Source organism: Schistocerca nitens, chromosome 8 (genome assembly GCF_023898315.1).
Source record: "Schistocerca nitens isolate TAMUIC-IGC-003100 chromosome 8, iqSchNite1.1, whole genome shotgun sequence".
Taxonomy (NCBI): Eukaryota; Metazoa; Arthropoda; class Insecta; order Orthoptera; family Acrididae; genus Schistocerca; species Schistocerca nitens.
Window position 1 is genome coordinate 348,914,064 of NC_064621.1, and position 24,220 is coordinate 348,938,283.

The window sequence follows — 24,220 nt, forward strand, 5'->3', positions numbered from 1 at the left end:
AAGATGGGATGTGTAACTAAAGCTACAGGACTTCGTATTCTGTTAATTTCATTTTGACCTTCGAGCAGCCCTCAGCAGCTGTTCCTCTGTTGGTACGATGAATGTCACTCCAGTACGTGTAAATAATCACCTGTAAAATAATAAAAAAATCTAATTTTATATACTAAGTTCTAGTGTATGCTTTACTGTCCCTTTCTGGAAACTTATTTTAAATTCTAATTTTCCTTTGCCTTTCCTTTTCACGCCTTTTATAAAAATATTATTAAACACAAGATACTGAACATTCTTTCGGTTTATTTGCAGTATAAGTAACGTAAAAACTGAAATTTTTTTTAAAAAATGCCCGTATAGGGAATCGGCCCACTAAACTCTGTTTATCGCCTTGTACTCTTCGCGTTGCGCCAACCGCTGCCTCGGAACTACGCCAACATACACATCAGAAAAAGTTTTGCATCACCCCAGCTCCCAGAACATAGACGTTGACTGTGCATACTGTATGACACACAGTCCCTTTGACTCTTCAGAGATGTCACTAAAGCCGCCCAAAGACGTAAACAATCATGCATGAGCAGCGCCTATTAGACGGAGGGGGTCTCACAGACGATCAGTTCCAAGCAATCCACCAGGAAGGAGGTACACGGCTCGTGTTGTCTGTAGTTCAACCATGCCTAGACGGTCAATACCGCGGTTGGATCGCGTCCGCATTGTTACTTTGTACCAGTAAGGGCTCTCAACAAGAGAAGTGTCGAGGCATCTCGGGGTGAACGAAAGCGGTGTTGTTCGGACATGGAGGAGATACAGAGAGACAGGAACTGTCGATGACATGCCTCGCTCAGGCCGACCAAGGAATACTACTGCAATGGATGACCGCTACCTACGGATTATAGCCCGGAGGAACCCTGACAACAACGCCAACACCTTTAATAATGCTTTTCGTTCAGCCACAGGACGTCATGTTACTACTCAAACGGCGGCAATAGGCTGCATGATGTGTAACTTCACTCCCGATGTCCATGGCGAAGTCCATCTGTGCAACCACGACACCATGCAAATGGATCAAATGGCTCTGAGCACTATGGGACTTAATATCTGAGGTCATCAGTCCCCTAGAACTTAGAACTACTTAAACCTAACTAACCTAAGGGCATCACACACATCCATGTCCGAGGTAGGATTCGAACCTGCGACCGTAGCAGTCGTGCGGTTCCGGACCAAAGCGCCTAGAACCGCTCGGCCACCGCGGACGGCTGACACCATGCAGCGCGGTACAGATGGGCCCAACAACACGCCGAATGGACCGCTCGGGATTGGCATCACGTTCTCTTCACCGATGAGTGTAGCATATGCTTCAACCAGACAATCGTCGGAGACGTGGTTGAAGGCAACCAGGTCAGGCTGAACGCCTTAGACACATTGTCCAGCAAGTGCAACAAGGTGGAGGTTCCCTGATGTTTCGGGCTGGAATTATGTGGGGCCGACGTACGTCGCTGGTGGTCATGGAAGGCGCTGTAACGGCTGTACGATACGTGAATGCCATCCTCCGACCGATAGTGCAACCATATCGGCAGCATATAGGCGAGGCATTAGTCTTCATGGACGACATTTCGCGCCCCGACCGTACACTTCATGTGAATGACTTCCTTCAGGATAACGACATGGTTCGACTAGAGTGGTCAGCTTGTTCTCCAGACATTAATCCTATCGAACATGTCTGGGATAGATTGAAAAGAGCTGTTTATGGTCGACGTGACCCACCAACTGAGGAGTGGGACAATCTGGACCAACAGTGCCTTGATGAACTTGTGGATAGTATGCTACGACAAATACAGGCATGCATCAATGCAAGACGACGTGCCACTGGGTATTAGAGGTACCGGTGCGTACAGACCACCACCTCCGAAGGTCTCGCTGTATAGTGGTACAACAAGCAATGTGTGGTTTTCATGAGCAATAAAAAGGGCGGAAATTATGTTTATGTTGATCTCTATTCCAATTTTATGTACAGGTTCCGAAACTCCCGGAACCGAGGTGACGCAAAACTTTTTTTTATTTGTGTACTTAAATGTCTCATGCCTCTCGCGACCTGCGCCAAAAAGGGTTTTTTTTTCTAAACGCTTGACCAGCAGGAGCGCCCACTACCGTTACTCTCATTTCTGGCCAAGCCATGCGTATGGCTTAAATTTGGACAAAATCGGCGATGACGAGTAGGCGCAGTCTTCTTGTTAAAGGGGAACAAAATTATTTCTGTTGTGGAACAGCTTATGAAGGAAAATAGTCGCATTACACTAAGCGAAACAGCCACAGTTTTGAATACTAGTGTTGGTTCAACGCGCAATATTATCCATGATGTGCCGCGATTCAGTTAAGTGACGCAAAATGGGTGCCACGTGAGATGACTGCTGAATTGAACGATTGTAGGGTATATGACTGTCAGGATCTTTTGTATCGGTTCCAGACCGAAGGCAATGGATTTCTGGATGGAAATGTTACAGGTCAGAAACATGTGTGCACAGTCACTAACTTGAAACAAAAATATCGAGCAAGGAATAATGGCAATAGATCTTCGCCAAATCCGAAAATTTTCGCATCCAATCATCGACTAGAAAAATCACACACACTTTCTTTTGGGATGCAAAATGAATAATTTTGGAGCATTACATGGAAATGGGAATGAGTTCCCAGTAACTGATATTCAAATTGGTACAAAAACACTTTTACCCTGCAATCGGAATATGTAGGTAAGGAATTCTGAAGCAGCCGAAAGACCAGTAAACAGCCGAAAGGCTTGATACTGTGACGTAACCCGGCATGAGCGTGTTTACAACTCAATAGCCGCATCCGGCTTACTTACTTTCCATTTTAGAATATTTCTCGCGAAGTTTTTCAACTTCAAAATTAACAAGCATTATATCCCCGCCCTCGTCTTTTCAAGCGCTTTCGGATGCCGTAAACAAAAGTACATCATTTTAAACAAAAAAATCATACTAGCTTCGCTATCTCGATCATTACAAGAGTTAAAACTCTTTATCACATAATAAACATAAGTGCCCCTTTACGTGCTATTATTTACAAAAACTTCGTTTCGATATCTGGAACCGTTCACGAAATAAAACGGGTGTTATGTCTTACCCGGCTTACTCTGCTTCCTCGGAGGAAACCTCGTAAAGCCGCGCTTGGTAACCGAGCGGTCTGTGGCGCCTTTTCACGATCCGCGCGGCTCCCCCCGTCGGAGGTTAGAGTCCTGGTGTGTGCGTGTGTGTGTGTGTGTGTGTGTGTGTGTGTGTGTGTGTGTGTGTGTGTTGTCCATAGCGTAAGTTAGTTTAAGTTAGATTAAGTAATATGTGAACACAAAATAAGCAGTCTCGCATATGCGAATGACTTAGTTGTGATGGCAGACTCGATTGAAAGTTTGCAAAGTAATATTTCAGAGCTAGATCAGAAATGTAAGGACTATGGTATGAAGATTAGCATCTTCAAAACGAAAGTAATGTCAGTGGGAAAGAGACATAATCGGATTGAGTGCCAAATAGGAGGAACAAAGTTAGAACAGGTGGACGGTTTGAAGTACTTAGGATGCATATTCTCACAGGATAGCAACATAGTGAAAGAAATGGAAGCGAGGTGTAGCAAAGCTAATGCAGTGAGCGCTCGGCTACGATCTACTCTCTTCTGCAAGAAGGAAGTCATTACCAAGACTAAGTTATCTGTGCACCGTTCAATCTTTCGACCAATTTGTTGTATGGGAGCGAAAGCTGGACGGATTCAGGTTACCTTATCAGTAAGGCTGAGGTTACGGATATGAAAGTAGCTAGGATGATTGAAGGTGCCGGCCGAAGTGGCCGTGCGGTTAAAGGCGCTGCAGTCTGGAACCGCAAGACCGCTACGGTCGCGGGTTCGAATCCTGCCTCGGGCATGGATGTTTGTGATGTCCTTAGGTTAGTTAGGTTTAACTAGTTCTAAGTTCTAGGGGACTAATGACCTCAGAAGTTGAGTCCCATAGTGCTCAGAGCCATTTGAACCATTTGATTGAAGGTACTAGTAGATGGGAACAATGGCAGGGGCAGGATGGTATCCACAATGAGGAAATCAAAGAAAAACTGGCAATGAACTCTATAGATGGAGCTGTCTGGACGAACAGGCTTAGATGGTGGGGTCATGTTACACGCATGGGAGAAGTAAGGTTACCCAAGAGACTCATGGGTTCAGCAGTAGAGGGTAGGAGGAGTCGGGGTAGGCCAAGGAGAAGGTACCTGGATTCGGTTAAGAATGATTTTGAAGTAATAGGCTTAACATCAGAAGAGGCACCAATGTTAGCACTGAATAGGGGATCATGGAGGAATTTTAAAAGGGGGACTATGCTCCAGACTGAACGCTGAAAGGCATAATCAGTCTTAAATGATGATGGTGATGATGATGATGATGATGATGATAAGTAATATGTAAGCTTAGGGACCGATGACCTCAGCAGTTTGGTCCCATAAGACCTTACCACAAATTTCCAAATTTTCCAAACATCTTAAAACTTCCGAACTGCATAGAGTGTGTCTTTTCAAGATTCAGTGACAAAGAATTAGCAATTAAGCGTTTATTAATACTCATGAAAGATTTACTAACAGCTCTTTCTAAGAAGGAGCTATTACAGAAAAGTGCATATGTGCAGTATAGCACTTGGAATGACCCGAGTCGCCCCGGCGTTTGTTCCAGACGGAGATGGCGCTGACGCAATTTGGCTTCGTGGGCCTGATGCTGCTGCATCCGGACCGGCTGGGTGCGCCAGATGCGAGCGAACGAGACCTGGAGGGCTTCGCGCACATGTGGCGCGGCCTGGGCTACCTTCTGGGCATCGAGGACCGCTTCAACCTGTGCTCCGGCGATCTCAACAGTGTCCGCCGCCGCTGCCAGCTGGTGGGTCTGCTCCTCATACTCTTTGCCTTCTGGCCGCCGTCCTTCTTCCTCTGTTATTCTTCCTTTTGAAACTTTCTTGACTACGAACTGCTGTGTACAGTGTTGTCAGCTAATAGGTTATGATCCGTACGTTATCTCTCTCTCTTCGCCGAAAAACGTGTGATGTACACTGATCAGCCAAAACATTATGACCACTGCCCATTGCGACGTTGGATGCCGCCTGGTGGCGATGCAGGAACGTGACGCGCTAACAAAAGGATGAAAGCGGAGCAGACACGGACAGAGGAACATCCTAGCGAAGATATGGGCTGCAAATGAGGAAATCCACTGAGATAAGCGACTTTGACAAAATGCAGATTATTATTACGGAGACCGGGTGAGCGTGTACTTATCTTAGAAGAAAGATTAAGGAAAGGCAAACCTACGTTTCTAGCATTTATAGACTTAGAGAAAGCTTTTGACAATGTTTACTGGAATACTCTTTTTCAAATTCTAAACGTGGCAGGGGTAAAATACAGGGAGCGAAAGGCTATTTACAATTTGTACAGAAACCAGATGGCAGTTATAAGAGTCGAGGGGCATGAAAGGGAAGCAGCGGTTGGGAAGGGAGTGAGACAGCGTTATAGCCTCTCTCCGATGTTATTCGATCTGTATATTGAGCAAGCAGTAAAGGAAACAAAAGAAAAATTCGGAGTGGGTACTAAAATCCATGGAGAAGAAATAAAAACTTTGAGGCTCGCCGATGACTTTGCAATTCTGCCAGAGACAGCAAAGGACTTGGAAGAGCAGTTGAACGGAATGGACAATGTCTTGAAAGGAGGATATAAGATGAACATCAACAAAATCAAAACGAGGATAATGGAATGTAGTCGAATTAAGTCGGGTGATGCTGAGGGAATTAGATTAGGAAATGAGACACTTAAAGTAGTAAAGGAGTTTTGCTATTTGGGTAGCAAAATAACTGATGATGGTCGAAGTAGAGAGGATATAAAATGTAGACTGGCAATCGGAAAGAAAGCGCTTCTGAAGAAGAGAAATTTGTTAACATCGAGTATAGATTTAAGTGTCAGGAAATCGTTTCTGAAAGTATTTGTATGGAGTGTAGCCATGTATGGAAGTGAAACATGGACGATAAATAGTTTGGATAAGAAGAGAATAGAAGCTTTCGAAATGTGGTGCTACAGAAGAATGCTGAAGATTAGATGGGTAGATCACATAAATATGAGGAGGTATTAAATAGAATTGGGGAGAAGAGGAGTTTGTGGCATAACTTGACAAGAAGAAGCGACCGGTTGGTAGGACATGTTCTGAGGCATCAAGGGATCACAAATTCAGCATTGGAGTGCAGCGTGGAGGGTAAAAATCGTAGAGGGAGACCAAGAGATGTATACACTAAGCAGCTTCAGAAGGATGTAGGTTACAGTAAGTACTGGGAGATGAAGAAGCTTGCACAGGATAGAGTAGCATGGAGAGCTGCAACAAACCAGTCTCAGGACTGAAGACCACAACAACAACGTACCGGCCGGGGTGACCGAGCGGTTCTAGGCGCTACAGTCTGGAACCGCGCGATCGCTTCGGTCGCAGGTTAGAATCCTGCCTCGGGCATGGGTGTTTGTGATGTCCTTAGGTTAGATAGGTTTAAGTAGTTCTAAGTTCTAGGGGACTGATGACCTCAGAAGTTAAGTCCCATAGTGCTCAGAGCCATTTGAACCAACAACGTGAGCGTGTATTTCAAAAACGGCGAAGCTGGTCGGGGTTCACGTGCTACTGTCCTGAACATCTACGGAAAGAGGTATAAGTACAGTGAAGTTACCACTAGGCGCTAAATGGTTGGACGTCCACGACTCTTCACAGAACGTGAGACTCGGAGGCTTGTCTGCCCTGTAAAGTGATATATGCTATCTGTGGCATCTCTGCCGAAAGAGCGCAGTGCTTGTGTTTCGGAGCACACCGTTCGTCGTAAATGTTTGATTATGGAGCTCCACAGCAGATCACCCTTACGTGTTCACATGCTGACCCAACGACATCGCCATTTACGATTGCAGTGGGCACGGGAGCATTGGGATTCGACCGTCGATCAGTGGGAACGCTTCGGCTCTTCGGGCGAATCGCACTTTTGCTACACTAGGTCTATGATCTGTAACACGCACGGGGGTACAATTGGGTGGGGTGGTACCTTATACTGGTTGTCGTTTCGACCGTGCGCCCTGTCCACACTACGTACCTGATAATCCTGCGGCGGTCTTACTGTTCTGCTCCACACTCCTGCTGGCTTGCCTGAAATTATCTGTCGAAATATATAGGCTGGTTTAGGGGAGCCACTCAACGTTAAAACACAACACTGTTCTACGTCGGATATGAACAACTATATTCTGAGACGATAAAAGAAAATCGCAGATTGCACTGTTTACATTCTAATTCATAAGCGTCTATCCCAATTAATGGATTATTATCTGTCCACAAAAATCAGTAGGACGAGCGTGCGCGTAACCGAACACGGCGCGAGAGAGACCGAACAGGGCGCGGATGATTGATGCTGTGCGACACGCTACGAGAGGATGCACAAATACGTTATCGGCGCACTGCTCATTTTTAATTACATCTTGACACACTTTCCTCTGAAGCACCTCCATATATCATCATTTTACTGTAATAGCACGGCGCGAAAGCCGAATGAGCGCACGGAAGTTCTTACGCTCGTCATGCATACACAGATATTTGGTACCAGTCCTCCTTGACACTAGTAATGATATAGCACTGTTCGTAAAGTTAATTTTTCAGTTCTCATTTGTACGAGCGTGCGCGTAACCGTCGCGGCGCGGCTGACTGTTGATGATGCGGAACGCGATGACAGAACGCACGTTCTTAAGCTCGCTACAAGACACTGGCACTTGACTGCACTCTTTTATGGTAACTAATTTCTACTGATTCACATTAGTTTATTCTGGGAGACCGAACAGGGCGCGGATGATTGATGCTGTGCGACACGCTACGAGAGGATGCACAAATACGTTATCGGCGCACTGCTCATTTTTAATTACATCTTGACACACTTTCCTCTGAAGCACCTCCATATATCATCATTTTACTGTAATAGCACTTGTAGCAACACTTCAACTTCCATACTAACAATGCCTCTCACATGCAGAGCTACCCACAACACAACATAACATTTCCGTGTCCCGCGCTCGACTCTGCAGACGCGGTTGCCAGCAAAGATACTCCACAACGAGGCCAGCGATATGACAATACGCTTACAGGTAGTCTCCACAAACGCCGTCATCGAGGTGAACGGTGGCTCGAATAGTGCAGCGCGCCACGGAATCAGGCTGTTGGGAGCGGTATTATGCTATGGGAGACGTTCTCCTGCGCTTGCATGGGACCTGTGGTAATAAAAGAAGGCACGCTGACAGCTGCAAACCAGCTGCATCCTTTCGTGCTTGATGTCTTCCCCGACGGCGATGTTACCTTTCAGCAGTATAATTGTCCGTGTCTCGGAGGCAGAACCGTGCTACCGTGGTTTGAGGAGCATTATAGAGATTTCACGTTGACGTCTCGGGTACCAAATTCGCCATATGTAAATCCTATGGAACCCATCTGGATCTCCATTGGGCGTCATCAGTGCATACGCAAATCAGGAGCCAGTTACTTATGCGAAGATATCTGATGCCACATATCTCTACAAGTCCAGCAGCAATCTATCGAATCCCCGATATGCAGAATCAGTAATGTATTTCGTTCCAAAGACGGACAAAAAAGCTATTAAGCAGGTGGTCATAATGTTTTGGCTCATCAGTGTATGCGTATGTTTGTTAGTTTGTTATTTGGCAGCTTTCAGTAGAAAAGACGAGTTTCGTAGTACCGAAGATGGACTAGGGCTCATATCTCTTAAGGTATGCGCTTTAGAGCTCTTGTTTACTATACTTTTTTATAGTTTTCCTAAAGTTTTTTGTCTAAAGTTTATTTGCCAATCGTCCTCCATTAATATAGCAACAGCGATCGTGTAGTTGCCTCTTGCACTGTTAACTGATTGCAACGTCGAGACAGTATTACTCCCCCCTCTCATTCACAGCATTCTTTAGGAAGAGAAACCATAAATCAACTGATTCTGATCACAGTTACATATAAAACCCATTTGGATGTTTTCTATCGTGATATGCACATTGGCTTCAGCAACCAATATCTGAACTCTTCGAGTCATCTCTTCTTCGTTGTCCTTAATTTCTCGTGTTTGAAGCATAGTTACACGACGTGACGTTATCCTAAAAAGCTTTTTTTCAGATTAGTAACATACCCAGTGACGCCGTGAAGTCTGTAAACCCGATATTTCTCTCTACGTCCATTACCCAGTGTTGGAAATGTTAGTAAATAACGGAAGAACCACATTATCGCGTTTCACCCAACTTCGCCATTACACGCTGCTTGATGAAACTGAACTGCAGCTATGATTTCCTTTGAAGATTATATTGCTTTCTCTTTTCTTTGCCACATAGTCCAGTAAGTTTTTAATATTGCTTTTGACTTTCAATTTAGGGATTTTTTTTCAGGAGCTCGTCATATATGTTGAAACCTGCGACCTGATAATCATCGTATTATGTTGCTGTTTGCGACTTCAGGGGCGTCAAGGGAGAGCTCATTGGAGGGCAGGGTGGAGGTCTACGAGGGCTGGAACTTAAATAGTGGCAACTATTTATCAACAAAAAAATGGCTCTGAGCACTATGGGACTTAACATCGTAGGTCATCAGTCCCCTATAACTTAGAACTACTTAAACCTAACTAACCTAAGGACGTCACACACATCCATGCCCGAGGCAGGAGTCGAACCTGCGACCGTAGCGGTCACGCGGTTCCAGACTGAAGCGCCTAGAACCGCTCGGCCACACCGGCCTGCATTTATTAACAACCGATACAAAAGAGTTACATGTTTGTCCCTGTTACAGTCCTTCAAAGTAGTCACTAGCGTTGTGTAGAACCCGTTGCAAGCGATGCGGAAGGCGTACTATACCAAGAGCAGAGCCTGTTGTGTTGATGGTGCGGATGGAGCGGTCTAAAGTTATGGTGATTCTCGTGTACGAGTGTGATGGTGTTATCCTAACGCATTACGTTTTTCCACGGCAGACCGTCAGTGCACAGTATTACTGTTCGTTTTTGGAGCATCACCTGCGACCAGCTTTGCGAAACAAGCGGCGACATTTTCTGCGCAACGCACCCATCATTTTGCAGGACAACGCGCGGACGCATACAGCGCAAACTGTGGCAGCTCTGTTCGGTCGATGGGACTGGAAAGTACTGTACCATCCACCATACTCCCCGTACTTAAGTCGTTGTGACTTTGTTTTGATTCCGAAGATGAAGGAACCACTTCGTGGCATTCGCTTCAGAACTGTTGCAGAGATTCGACAGGCAGTAGACCGCTCCATTCGCACCATCAACAGAACAGGCTCTGCTAACGATATACTACGCCTTCCACATCGCTGGCAACAGATTCTACACAACGCTGGTGAATACTATGAAGGACAGTAACAGGTGCAGACAGGTAACTCTTTTGTATCAGTTGTGAATAAATAGTTGCCATTATTTAAGATCCAACCCTCGTATTGTGCTTTCTGATGGAAGTTGGTTCTACCTCGGCGCCAGTGACAGCCATGTTTTGGTGAGGAGTAGACCAATTGGCGGGCGCAGTCAGATGAGCGATGACTTATGAGAGGTCTTCGAAATACACAACAGTATCAACAAATATTCATAAAATAAAAAAAAGTTTTACGTCAATTACCTGAATATACACTCCTGGAAATTGAAATAAGAACACCGTGAATTCATTGTCCCAGGAAGGGGAAACTTTATTGACACATTCCTGGGGTCAGATACATCACATGATCACACTGACAGAACCACAGGCACATAGACACAGGCAACAGAGCATGCACAATGTCGGCACTAGTACAGTGTATATCCACCTTTCGCAGCAATGCAGGCTGCTATTCTCCCATGGAGACGATCGTAGAGATGCTGGATGTAGTCCTGTGGAACGGCTTGCCATGCCATTTCCACCTGGCGCCTCAGTTGGACCAGCGTTCGTGCTGGACGTGCAGACCGCGTGAGACGACGCTTCATCCAGTCCCAAACATGCTCAATGGGGGACAGATCCGGAGATCTTGCTGGCCAGGGTAGTTGACTTACACCTTCTAGAGCACGTTGGGTGGCACGGGATACATGCGGACGTGCATTGTCCTGTTGGAACAGCAAGTTCCCTTGCCGGTCTAGGAATGGTAGAACGATGGGTTCGATGACGGTTTGGATGTACCGTGCACTATTCAGTGTCCCCCCGACGATCACCAGTGGTGTACGGCCAGTGTAGGAGATCGCTCCCCACACCATGATGCCGGGTGTTGGCCCTGTGTGCCTCGGTCGTATGCAGTCCTGATTGTGGCGCTCACCTGCACGGCGCCAAACACGCATACGACCATCATTGGCACCAAGGCAGAAGCGACTCTCATCGCTGAAGACGACACGTCTCCATTCGTCCCTCCATTCACGCCTGTCGCGACACCACTGGAGGCGGGCTGCACGATGTTGGGGCGTGAGCGGAAGACGGCCTAACGGTGTGCGGGACCGTAGCCCAGCTTCATGGAGACGGTTGCGAATGGTCCTCGCCGATACCCCAGGAGCAACAGTGTCCCTAATTTGCTGGGAAGTGGCGGTGCGGTCCCCTACGGCCCTGCGTAGGATCCTACGGTCTTGGCGTGCATCCGTGCGTCGCTGCGGTCCCGTCCCAGGTCGACGGGCACGTGCACCTTCCGCCGACCACTGGCGACAACATCGATGTACTGTGGAGACCTCACGCCCCACGTGTTGAGCAATTCGGCGGTACGTCCACCCGGCCTCCCGCATGCCCACTATACGCCCTCGCTCAAAGTCCGTCAACTGCACATACGGTTCACGTCCACGCTGTCGCGGCATGCTACCAGTGTTAAAGACTGCGATGGAGCTCCGTATGCCACGGCAAACTGGCTGACACTGACGGCGGGGGTGCACAAATGCTGCGCAGCTAGCGCCATTCGACGGCCAACACCGCGGTTCCTGGTGTGTCCGCTGTGCCGTGCGTGTAATCATTGCTTGTACAGCCCTCTCGCAGTGTCCGGAGCAAGTATGGTGGGTCTGACACACCGGTGTCAATGTGTTCTTTTTTCCATTTCCAGGAGTGTATTTGCATAACACTTTTGCTAATTGTGCTTGCTAATATTGCAGCACTAAACTCCGAGCATTCAAATGATCTTCCTGTCACCACAAATCTCAAAGTTATTCCCAATCTCACAGCGGTTGTGATTGCCTCTCTCATTAACGTATTTTGCTTCTACGTTGTCGTATCAACGCTTATAATTTGTCATACGATGCTGCACTCATACAAAAACAAGGTCATGAAATCTTTCAGGTCTGTGGTTGGGGATTTGAGTTATTAAATTAACATACGGTAAGTCTGTCGTTTTTTTTGCAGCCATTCTAGGACCCATTTCCTCTTTTTAGCTGTTTTCTGTTATTTCTTGCCAGCTGTAGCTAATATAACGGACGCACACGCTTCCTCTTGGGTGTTCATTATTTTAACCTTGTAAAATCGCATTTCCAGCAGACAGTATTATTAATAAGTTTCTCCATTGTAGATGTTTAACAACCTGTGACTGTTCATTCAATACAAATACAGAAAATTGCATCCGGTTACGGTATTGAAATACTTGTTTATTCCATTAACGAGTTTGCGAACCTTTACAGATGGTGCACAGGAGTTTACATGACTATTTTAAAGTGTAATACTGCGTGCTGGCTTTGTGACAAGAAGATGGAATTTGATTTAATGTACCGGCAAGAGTACTGTTTATATCGAGATTTGGATCCAAAAAGTATAGAATTCATTTTCTGTATTCAGTAAGTACAGAGTTCATTTTTGGATCCAAATCTCGATACAAACCATACTCCTGGCGATACATTAAGGCATGTACTTAGTAAATACACTATTCATTTTTGGATCAAAATCTTCATATAAACAATACTGCTTACGATACATTTAAGTGTGTTCTGTGTCTTTTCACAGAGCCAGCACCTAGCATTACGCTATGAAATAGTCATGTAACCTCCTGTTCACAATCTGAAGATGATCCTAAATAGGGCCGAAAATCTATTTATGTGTGACTGGTTGCAGTTTTCTGAACTTAGAGAATATTAATAATGATGTGATGGTGGCCTCAAAACATTATCTGATTAAAAGTATCCAGACACCCCTATGTCATGCAGAATTGACCACTGGATGTCGCGAGATGTGCTCCCACTAGTATAAAATTGCGTGTTTTTGTCTTTTTATTGCTGTGGTCCAGAGACTGATTTAATGCAGCTCTCCATTGTACTCTATCCTGTGCAAGCTTCTTCATCTATCAGTACCTACTGCAGCCTACATCGTCATGAATCTGCTTACTGTATTCGTCTCTTCATCTCCCTCTGCGGTTCTTACCCTTCGCGCTGCCCTCCAATACTAAATTGGTGATCCCTTGATGCCCCAGAACATGTCCTACTAGCCGGTCCCTTCTTCTAGTCAAGTTGTGCCACATACTCCTCTTCTCCCCAATTCTATTCAATACTTCCTCATTAATCATGTGGTCTAGTCATCTAATCTTCAGCATTCTTCTGTAGCACCACATTTCTAAAGCTTCTAGTCTCTTCTTGTCCAAATTATTTATCGTCCATGTTTCACTTCCATACATGGCTACACTCCATACAAATACTTTCAGAAACGACTTCCTGACATTTAAATCTATATTCGATGTTAACAAATTTCTCTTCTTCAGAAACGCTTTCTCTGCTATTGCCAGTCAACATTTTATATCCTCTCTACTTCGAGCATCATCAGTTATTTTGCTCCCCAAATAGCAAAACTCATCTACTACTTTACGTGTCTCATTTCCTAATCTAATTCCCTCAGCATCTCCCGATTTAATTCGACTACATTCCATTATCCTCGTTTTGCTTTTGTTAATGTTCATCTTACATACTCCTTTCAGGACATTGTCCATTCCGTTCAACTGCTCTTCCAAGTCCTTTGCTGTCTCTGACATAATTAGAATGTCATCGGCGAACGTCAAAGTTTTTATTTCTTCTCCATGGATTTTGATATCTACTCCGAATTTTTCTTTTGTTTCCTTTACTGCTTGCTCAATATACAGTTTGAATAACATCAGGGATAAGCTACAACCCTGTCTCACTCCCTTCCCAACCACTGCTTGCTTTTCAAGCAGTTATAAAACTGCCATCTGGATTCTGTACAAATTGTAAATAGCCTTTCGCTCCCTATATTTTACCCTTGCGCCACCTTCAGGATTTGAAAGAGGGTAATACAGTCAACATTTTCGAAAGCTTTCTCTAAGTCTACAAATGCTAGAAACGTACGTTTGCCTTTCCTTATCTATCTTCTAAGATAAGTCGTAGGGTCAGTATTGCCTCACGTGTTAGAACATTTGTATGGTATTCGAACTGATCTTCACTGAGGTCGGCTTCCAACAGTTTTTCCATTCGTCTGTAAAGAATTCGCGTTAGTATTTTTCAGCCGTGATTTATTAAACTGACAGTTCGGTAATTTTCACATCTGTCGACACCTGTTTTCTTTGGGATTGGAATTATTATAAAATTGCGTATATTGGTGAGTATTGTGTCGACAGCAGAGAAGCGGTAACATCAGAATGGGTCGGCCAGGAGAGCTCAGTGACATCGAAGATAGGCTGGTCATTGGGTTTTTCCTGACTAACACATCCACCAGGCACCTTTCAACCCCTCTAAAGCTGCCCAACTCGACTGTTGGTGATGTGACTGTGAAGAGGAAACGGGAAGGGACAACCACAGACAAATCATGACCAGGCAGACCCCAAGTACTAACGAACAGGAACCGTCTAGCATTGCGGAGGCTTGCTGTAAAAATTTGCGTGGAATCGGCGGAAGAGATCACTCGTGAGTTCCAAAGTGGTACCAGCAGTCCATCTAGCGTAGTGACTGAGCGTAGCGAGCTACAAAGAATGGGGCACTATGGTCGAGCAGTTCCTCAAACACCACACACTTCTGTTGTCAATGCTAAGCGACGCTTGAGATGGAGTAAAGTGCGACGCCACTGGACAGTGGGTGACTGTAAACGAGTGGTTTGGACTGATGAATCACACTACACCCTGTGGCAATCTGATAGAAGGGTTTGGGTGTGGCAAATGCGTGGCGAGCGTTACCTGCCATTATGTGTAGTGCCAACAATGACGTTCAGAGGAGGTGGTGTTGCGGTAGAGGGCTGTTTTTCGAATTTATGGTGCGGTCCTCTTTTAGCACTTAAGAAAACTGTAAACGTGGGAGGGTATGAACTCATTTTACAGCATTTTGTATTTCGTATTGTACAAGAACAGTTCAGAGACCATGATTGACTGTATCAGCATGACAATGCGCCCTGTCTTAAAATAGTATCTGTTAGGCAGCTGTTTGTGGACAACAACATTTCTGAAATGGATGGGCCTCCCCCGAGTCCTGACCTGAATTCAATGAAATACCTTTGGGAAGAGTTAGAACTTGGACTTCTCTCCAGAGGGCAACATCCAATAGCACTACCTTCGAGGAAGAAAGGACTGCCATTCCTCCAGAGACATTCAGACACCTCACTGAGAATGTCCCCAGCAGAATTCAAGCCGTCATAAAGGCGAGTGGTAACAGAACACATCATATTAATGTCCTCTGACAGGGGTCCAGATACTTTTGCTCAGGCATTGTATATTGAGGATCTGACAAAGTACAAAGTTATTGTAAATCATTGAAGCGATTTCATAAATTCACTGTAGCTATATTAAATGACATATTTTCACAAAACTCAACACTCATAGAAAAACTCAAAAATTTTGTATTGTTGCAGGCTCCATATTAATGTCATTTGACAGGGGTCCAGATACTTTTGACCACGCAGTGTTTATTGAGGATCTGACAAAGTACAAAATTCTTGTAAATCATTCAATCGATTTCATAAATTCACTGTAGCTGTAGTAAATGACATATGTTCACAAAACTCAACACTCATAGAAAAACTCAAAAACTTTGTATTGTTTGAGCCGCATTTCAGATATCTGCCACGAGAGCGCAGCAGCGAGGGGTTAGGTAAGATGGTGACAGGCGCCGAGAAAGCGTATGTTGTGCTTGAGATGCATTCGCATCAGTCTGCCATAACACTGCACCGCTACTTCAGAACGAAGTTCTGCAAGGATCCAACAACTGCCGACTCCATTTGGCGATGGTATGCGCAGTTCAAAGGTTCGGGATGCCTCTTTATAGGGAGATCAACTAGTCGGCCGGCAATGGGTGGAGAAACGGTTGACCAAATGCAGGCGAGTTTCGTACCTAAAACTTCTGTAGTCGACGGGCATAGAGCTGAACTACAATCGACCGTTTGTAAGATCTTAAGGAGACTGCTGAAGTTGAAACCTTACCGCCTGCAATTTGCTAGAAGCCTTGACTCCCAATGACACACAGACACTGAGTTTTTGGCATATTGCAGCAGCTTGTGAACGCTGATGGGTTTTGTGATGAACTCATCTTCAGTGATGAGCAATATTTTTCGTGACTGTCACTGTGAACAGGCACAATGGGGCACAGAGAATCCCCATGCTATCATGCAGCACATTCGAGGTTCCCCAAAAGTTATTCTGTTCTGTGCAGTCTCACCACTTAAAGTTTGCGGTCCTTTGTTCTTCTGCGAAGAAACTGTTACAGGACACCTGTGTCTGGTCATGCAGAAAATTTGGTCATGCCACAGATGGAGACTGACAATGTGGACTTCATCTACCAACAGGATGGCGCTCCAACCCACTTCCATAAGTATGTTCGTGAATTCTTAAACAGAAAATTGGGAAACTGATGGTTCGGTTGGGGTGGGGCTGAGGATCAGAAATTCATGTCATGGCCACTATACTCTCCCAACCTAACCCCAAGCATCAATTCTGAGTGCAGTTGTGTGAAAAGTTCAGTGTCTACACCTAATCTACCAACAAACCTACCAGAAATGTGAGGCCACATCAACAGCGCTTTTGAACGCATTGATTGGGACATGCTGCACCGAGCGTGGGAACAACTTGTTTACCTACTTGATATCTGCAGAAACAGCAGGGGCGCAAATATGGAGAATTTGTAAAATGTTGAAGAAAATTTATGCCTGTGGCAATATGCCAGATAATATAAGAGGGACATGCAATAAATAATGCAACACATTTCTTTTCCTGAAAGCAGGTTAATTTTATTCAGTGTTCCAATTCTTCACCCTTCTGGCTACAAAGCCCGGTTTTTCAACTAATCTCCAATTAATGCAATGGCCTTGTGCCACCTTACACGGAGAGCCTGTATGCCCACATCATATCACTCTACTGGTTGATGTCCATCACACCAATAACGTCCCCGTCACCCATGTACTGCTTCTCAGGGAGTGCATCCTTCGTTATGCCAGACAGATGGGAGCCAGAAGGTGCAAGCTCGGGGCTGTAGGGTGGATGAAGAAGAACAGTCCAATGAAGTTCTGTGAGCCTCCCTCGGCTGTGCAGTCTGGTGTGAGGCCTTGCGTTTTCATGGAGGAAGATAAGTTCGTTTGCATTTTTGTGGTGACGAACACGCTGAAGTCGTTTCTTCAATTTCCTGAGGGTAGCGCACTACACTTCACAGTTGATCGTTGAACCATGAGGGAGGGCGTCCTCCCTTCATGGTAACAAGATCCGGGTTATTAAGCGGCTTGGACGACCTCCTCTTGGTCCTTTCGCCGTGATGAGATCATTTCAGCTAGGTTGCATATCGGACACCGTCTTTTTAGCCATCGCCATTTGTTAAATGGTTCTCCACCACCACTTTGTGCTCATTGCCCTCAACTTTTGACGGTCCTACATTTCCTGCTGAAATGCCCTTTTTTTAACAAATTACTTTCTCCTTTGTGTTTGCTATCTGAGTTATCGGCCGTTTTAGTGAAAGACGCACGGGCTGTCGACCGTGTTTTACTTTTTATCTTTCGTAGCAATATGGCGAAGGAATTTAATCTTTAGTTGAGGACCTCCGTTTCTCTATGACGTATTTTATGGACCTTTCTCCAAGTCCCTGTTTTTAGCTGTCTTCTCTTTCGTCATTTGGGATTAACGTGCAGTCGTTTGTAACTCCTCTTTTTGTCTTTGCGTTCTACAGTTCTGACCCTAGTTGTTTTTGCGCCTTAAAACAAAACAAAACAGAAACAAAAACAATCAAACAGAATAACCCCTTCAGAATCCCAGAAGATCATCGCCATGACTTTACCAGCTAAGGATGCAGTTTCGAACTCTTTCTTCGGCGAACTGATGTGGCACCATTCCATGGACTGCAGTTTCGTTTCCGGTTCAAAGTGATGAACCCATGTTTCATTGACTGTGACAATGTTCGATAAAAAAATGTCACAATCAGCCTTGTAAAGCACAATCAATTCCGAACAGATGGTCATTCGTTGCTCTTATGGTCTTCTGTTAGATGGCGAGGAACCCAGTGGGCGTATTATCTTTGACTACCACACATCGTGGACGAGTGTGTCAGCACTAGCAACACAGACGCCCAGTTGAGCAGTGAGGTTTTTATGATCCATCGATCACCTCGAAAGAGAGTGTTCGCACATTCCAACATTCCAGGAGTCATAGCTGTGTGCAGCAGGGCGGCACGACCTTGTTGCGATGATGTCAGACGCCTCGCCCAACGACTCGCCATGCTTTTGTTCACTGTCAAATTTCTGTAGCTTTTGAATATCCGAGATGCTCTAGTTTCCCACCAGAGTTCTATGCTCGGAATGCGCCTCAGTTACAGACGCCATTTTGAAGGCCATGTATAATGCCGCCACCGATCGGAACTTCATGAAGCTATATGGACTGAAGCGGGAATACTCCGCAATGTCCTACAACAAATTACGCATTTTTTCAATCGAAATTGACTGAGAAAAAATTGTTGCATTACTTTTTGAATGCACCTCATAGCTGAAGCAAATCTTTGAAATCGCTTCAATCATTTATAATAACCTTGTAGCATGGTCGAGCGGTTCTAGGCGCTTCAGTCGGGAACCGCGCAACTGCTACGGTCGCAGGTTCGAATCCTGCCTCGGGCATGGATGTGTGTGATGTCAAATGGTTCAAATGGCTCTGAGCACCATGGGACTTAACTTCTGAGGTCATCAGTCCCCTAGAACTTAGAACTACTAAAACCTAACTAACCTAAGGACATCACACACATCCATGCTCGAGGCAGGGTTCGAACCTGCGACCGTAGCGGTCGCGCGGCTCCAGACTGTAGCGGCTAGAACCGCTCGGCCACTCCGGCCGGCTGTGTGATGTCCTTCGGTTAGTTAAGTTTAAGTAGGTCTAAGTTCTAGGGGTCTGATGGCCTCCGATGTTAAGCTTAGATAGGGTGACCAGATGTCCGGATTAGTCCGGACATGTCCTCCTTTTCGCTCTTTGCCTGAGGTCCTGGCGGATTTTTACAGTGTCCGGCTTTTTCGCAAAGTTGAGCGTAATATAGTTAAATTTACAATTCGTCCCGTTCTATTGCTCTTTTCTTAAATACTTTAACTATTGGCACAGCCTTCATGATAAAACACGCACAAAGGCGGTGTTAGCAGGTGGCACCAGGATCGTCGATTTTATCGTTGATCGACCTATAAGCGAATGCAAGTATCGATTATTTAAAATTTTCGTTTCGTATCTTCGCTTTGTATTGGCTTTGCTTTCTGTAGTGCACGAGTGATTTGTGAGTTAAGTAAAATATTTGGCTATGCCTAAACGAAAGTGTACATTTTCTGCAAATATCCAGCTTTCAAGAAAGGGAGAAATGAATTTGAAGTGGAATGTAAGCTATGTGGAGCTGGAACGTACGTCTCAGTGGCCAATAAAGGTAAGAAATAACTCTACAGATTAACTGTCATGGTTTTATTTCATTGTTTCATAGTCGTTCAATTTATTTGTATTCGGAAGGTTAAAGTGCAGTTTACATGTCGTCAGATGTTGCTTGAATTGCAGATGTTTGTAGCGGTGCGTCGAATGAAGGGAGGTGAATGGTCTTACGTTTTTCGCTTTGTAAACAATTCCGTGTTGTTGACATAACAAAACAATTGACGCCACACTGTCGCCACAATCAATGTTTTTAATTTTTTTATATTGCTCAGTTAACCACCACCTGACCATCAGTAACAATTAACTACTAGATTTACCGGTAATTCCCGACAGTCACGTGACTTGTCCAAAGCTGACGAGTGGTGTCCTCATCTGCAGCTGACCAGTTTGATGTGTCCTCTTTTTTTTCTTCCTTTGTCCTCCTTTATGAAGCTGTTTGTCCTCCTTTTTAAACAATTGCATCTGGTCACCCTAAGCTTAGAGGCATTTTGAATAACCTTGTAGTACTGTAAATAAATATTGAACGTGTGCAGATCACATTAAATGTGGTAATGTTTGACCGAGCCTTATGAAGTGTCTGCGACAAACAGGTGGTGGAGCGACTGGTGGCGCCGAGCATGGAGCGCGTGACGGCCGAGTGGGAGCACATGTCGCGCTGCATGGTGGCAGGCGTGGCGCTGTACGTGCCGGGGCCCCCGTTCTCGGTGTCTCTGTGCTACCTGCTGGGGGAGCTCCTGGCTCTGCGCGAGCCGGCGGCCCGCCTGCGCGCCGCTCTGTGTCTGGGCGACCGCCTCACGCTACTCTTCGTGGGTGGCCTACTGCGCTGGTTGCTGCGCTTCGCGCCGCTACGCAGGCTCTACAACTGGCTGCTGAGGCTCGCCATGAAGCGCGCGCGCCACGCGCCGCAGCACTGGCTCAGCGCAGCCGAGACGCGCCGCTACCCGTACCAGCAGCCGGCCATCACGCAGCTGTAGTTCGCCGCTCCTCCGCTGGCTGGCGCCGGCTCCGCCGCACGACACCTCGCCGGGAAACGAACACGACTGACCGTGTGCCCGCACGCATGTCCGAGGCGCGGAAGTAGTCGTACGGCGTTGTCGACTGAGACACCCCAAGGGGCAGCTCAGCTGCCTAATTAAAAAGTTTTTATTTTCTGAACGAATCTTTCACTCTGCAGTGACGTGTGCTCAGTTTTGAAACTATGTAGATTCAAACAGCCATTTGGATTGGGACTCGAATCTGGAATTTCGTGTTTCACTAGCAAGCAGCAGACGGGTATTTTCAGGACAGATTTCAGGCTGTGATGGTGGGTCGTGAGTAGCGTATCCAGATTCAGTTTGCGGATAATCAGGACATAGGAGGTGACTTTTCTGCAGCATGGGTGGGTGAGCTGTCCGGGACCCCCACGTTTGAACCGAGAGTGAAGGAACAAATCATTTGAAATGTTTAGCTTATGTTATACAACATTCATTTTTACGCTTATTTAAGGCCACATTTTTTCTTCTTTCGGCCTACGGCATAAAATATTGCGATGAAGAATACCAGTTACACTGCTCTCTAAATGGCATTCGTGAACATCCTTGAAGAAATAGAGATATATTCACATGCACCCAATGAGATCAAAATTTACTGAATGAACAAACCGACATCAAACACAAAAAATGCTGAGAACTTTATTGATACAAAGCAGGAAGAGAGATAAAGTAAACAAACCAGAGCAAAAATGGTTCAAATGGCTCTGAGCACTATGGGACTTAACATCTGAGGTCATCAGTAAACAAACCAGAGATAATAAGTAACCCTTCTCCAGAGTAACAGCATAAACAGTACATAACAAAAATATAAAAGCAAGAAAACATCATAAATCATAGACCATAACAAAATTACTATTTATAAAATAAAAATAAAACGTAAAAATCTCAAAAAAACCAAAAGACATTTCATATAAAAAACATAATTAGAATAAACCTAAGAAAATAATCAAAACATAACAGAATTTCAGCACATCACCAGTTTCTGGTGCTAACAAAGTAAATATGTAATATCTCTGATCTAAGTTGTCAAAGAAAAAACGCACAAAAAACTGGCTAATCATATATCTAAAAGTCACACGTAGAATTACGCCCACAAAGAACATACAAGCAACGTGTAAATACAAAGTTCAACAAAGACAGCATGTGGCAGCATCGGTATTACATGTAAGGTAAAAACACCAGTCATGTTTAATACCTCTCCAAACATAGTTATAGTTCATAATTTCAAGGCTATCGACTATTAATGTATTTACAGAACGCATGACGATGGCAATATGCCAAAATGAGCTCATTGTGACTTACGCAATAAAAAAATGTAAAGAGCAATATAACTGACGTATTTTTATCGCAATTGTTTAATTATTGTTTAAATATTTCTTCTTTATTTTATTGCACTAAATAGAGCCTGCAGCATTCAACTATTTAGCACACAAAAATCACATATTTTTCTGTGGTTATTTAAAATGGTTAACATAACATAACATCCTGAAAAATTATACTATCTTAGCAAGAAAATTTCCACATGAAACTAAATTCCAGGGTTTAAATTTGCCCCCCAAAAAAGGTCTGCAAAACTGATTAATTTTAACTAACACTTCCAGGTGTTTTATTGTAGAAACAAACAGAGCCTCATCACAACTGCCCTGAAGTTCTCCCCCAGAATGATCTTTTGTTCGATACAGAACTGTGATCACTGGCTATTGTAAAATCGTCGTCTTTTCCGTCTGTTTCTTGATCTACATCACTCTATTCACCGATAAAAAAAATTTCATCAAACTCGGGAAAGTTAAAAACTGGCATCTTCCTGAGGACACATTTTGTACTATGGTACCGTACTGAAGAAAACAGTTACGTCCTTGACGAAGCATGCTCTAGGAGAACCTAACACCTACCAGTAACACGTGTCGACAACAAAGAACGAAGGTGATAACGCAACCGACAGCAAAACATTGCAAGGTTGACAGTTTAAGGAGAATAGATGGAGTATAGCAGCATTCCGCTATGACTAACCTTGAAAAATTTTCACCCGGTCTGAGAGATCAAACCTTGTTCAGAAATTGTCTGGGCAGGGACCTAAGCCGCAAGACAAAGGAAGGAGAAAGACCAGCGAAAAAACTTTCGCAGTTACAGACGTTCTGTCTGCATTCAGTGCTGAGTGCGGCTCTTTTGTGGCTGTACTGCTCGCCAAATGTTGCTCATCTTGTAGTCCGATATCTTCGCTTGATAAAGAACAGAATTTCTTTTCGTTATATGGCATAGTTACTGCGCTGCTTCAAATTAATTATAACATTGCACGAAATTTTAAAGAGTTTCCAGAGGTCTAAATGCATTGCTTAAATTTTGCGCATGGCTTATTTTAGCTCATACATTGTTATAAGTGATATGTAGATAAGACATCGAAATTTTATTTAAATTATTGAGCAGAACGATAAGGTATTTCGTTCTCAAGTTAATGGTTTTTGTATCCAGTAGACAGTACCGCGCGATGTGCCCATTTCCATCTCTGCGCATCGGGAATCGTGTGGTCATAACAACCGGCACATTTCGTAAGCGGTTCAAGATATCAAAACGAGGAAATAGTAGCATGCAAAGAGACACCTATGTTTTTTGTGATAAATACTCTATACCTTTTTATTCAAAAAGATATGGAAGTAGCTCGTTCGCAGCAGGAAGATGTTGGTGGAACAGGACGCACAAACATGACAATAGCGCTTCAGGAAAACCCATGGTTCCCGTTTAAACAGCTACTCAGCATCTGGGGAGCAGTGGAACATGACGAGTTAACTCGTCCACAGCACTTAAATGAGCTAATTTTCAGCCATTAGATCAGTATTTTCTTATATCATGACCAATGTTGGTACTCTGGCACAACTGTAAAACACCCTCCCCCCCATCCACCCACCCACCCCCCTCCCCTAAAATGCCGTGCCCAAGTGGCAGCTGGGTACAGCCTGGGCATACATGCGAGGGCTGTAGTTGGATGTGTACAGTGTCAGATACACGTGACAGGTTTCTAAGAGCTCACCTGCATCTAATTAAGTACAACATTGGCCTTTTCTCACAGCATGCGCGGTCATGGTTCCATTTATGAGGTACTGGCTGAAACTGGTCTGGGAAAACGCTGACCTCCCCTCCAGTTAAGAGCACGCAAATTTATTTTAAGGGCTGCCATTAATTTATTGGGTGAGTCAATTCTTGCCACAACACCGTTCCAAGTGAGTGACTGCTTTTTAAGTCAATAACACAGCTCGTCAGTCACACGTGAATCACTGTTCCAGATCACTGAATTTAACGACGAGTAACAACTGTTCCAAGTAGTTAACACACTTCTTCTGTAGTTAATAATG

At 44.8% G+C, this 24,220-nt stretch overlaps 1 protein-coding gene across 1 annotated transcript in view; it reads left to right on the forward strand.

Annotated features, from left to right (window-relative positions):
- Positions 1 to 23,188, forward strand: part of LOC126199211 (uncharacterized) — a 253,999-nt gene extending 230,811 nt beyond the window's left edge. The window contains exons 5-6 of the mRNA XM_049935990.1: positions 4,705 to 4,905; positions 20,433 to 23,188. Coding sequence (XP_049791947.1) covers positions 4,705 to 4,905; positions 20,433 to 20,816 — 585 coding nt within the window. The 3' untranslated portion in view covers positions 20,817 to 23,188. The remainder of the gene's footprint in view (positions 1 to 4,704; positions 4,906 to 20,432) is intronic.
- Positions 23,189 to 24,220: the final 1,032 nt, after the last annotated feature.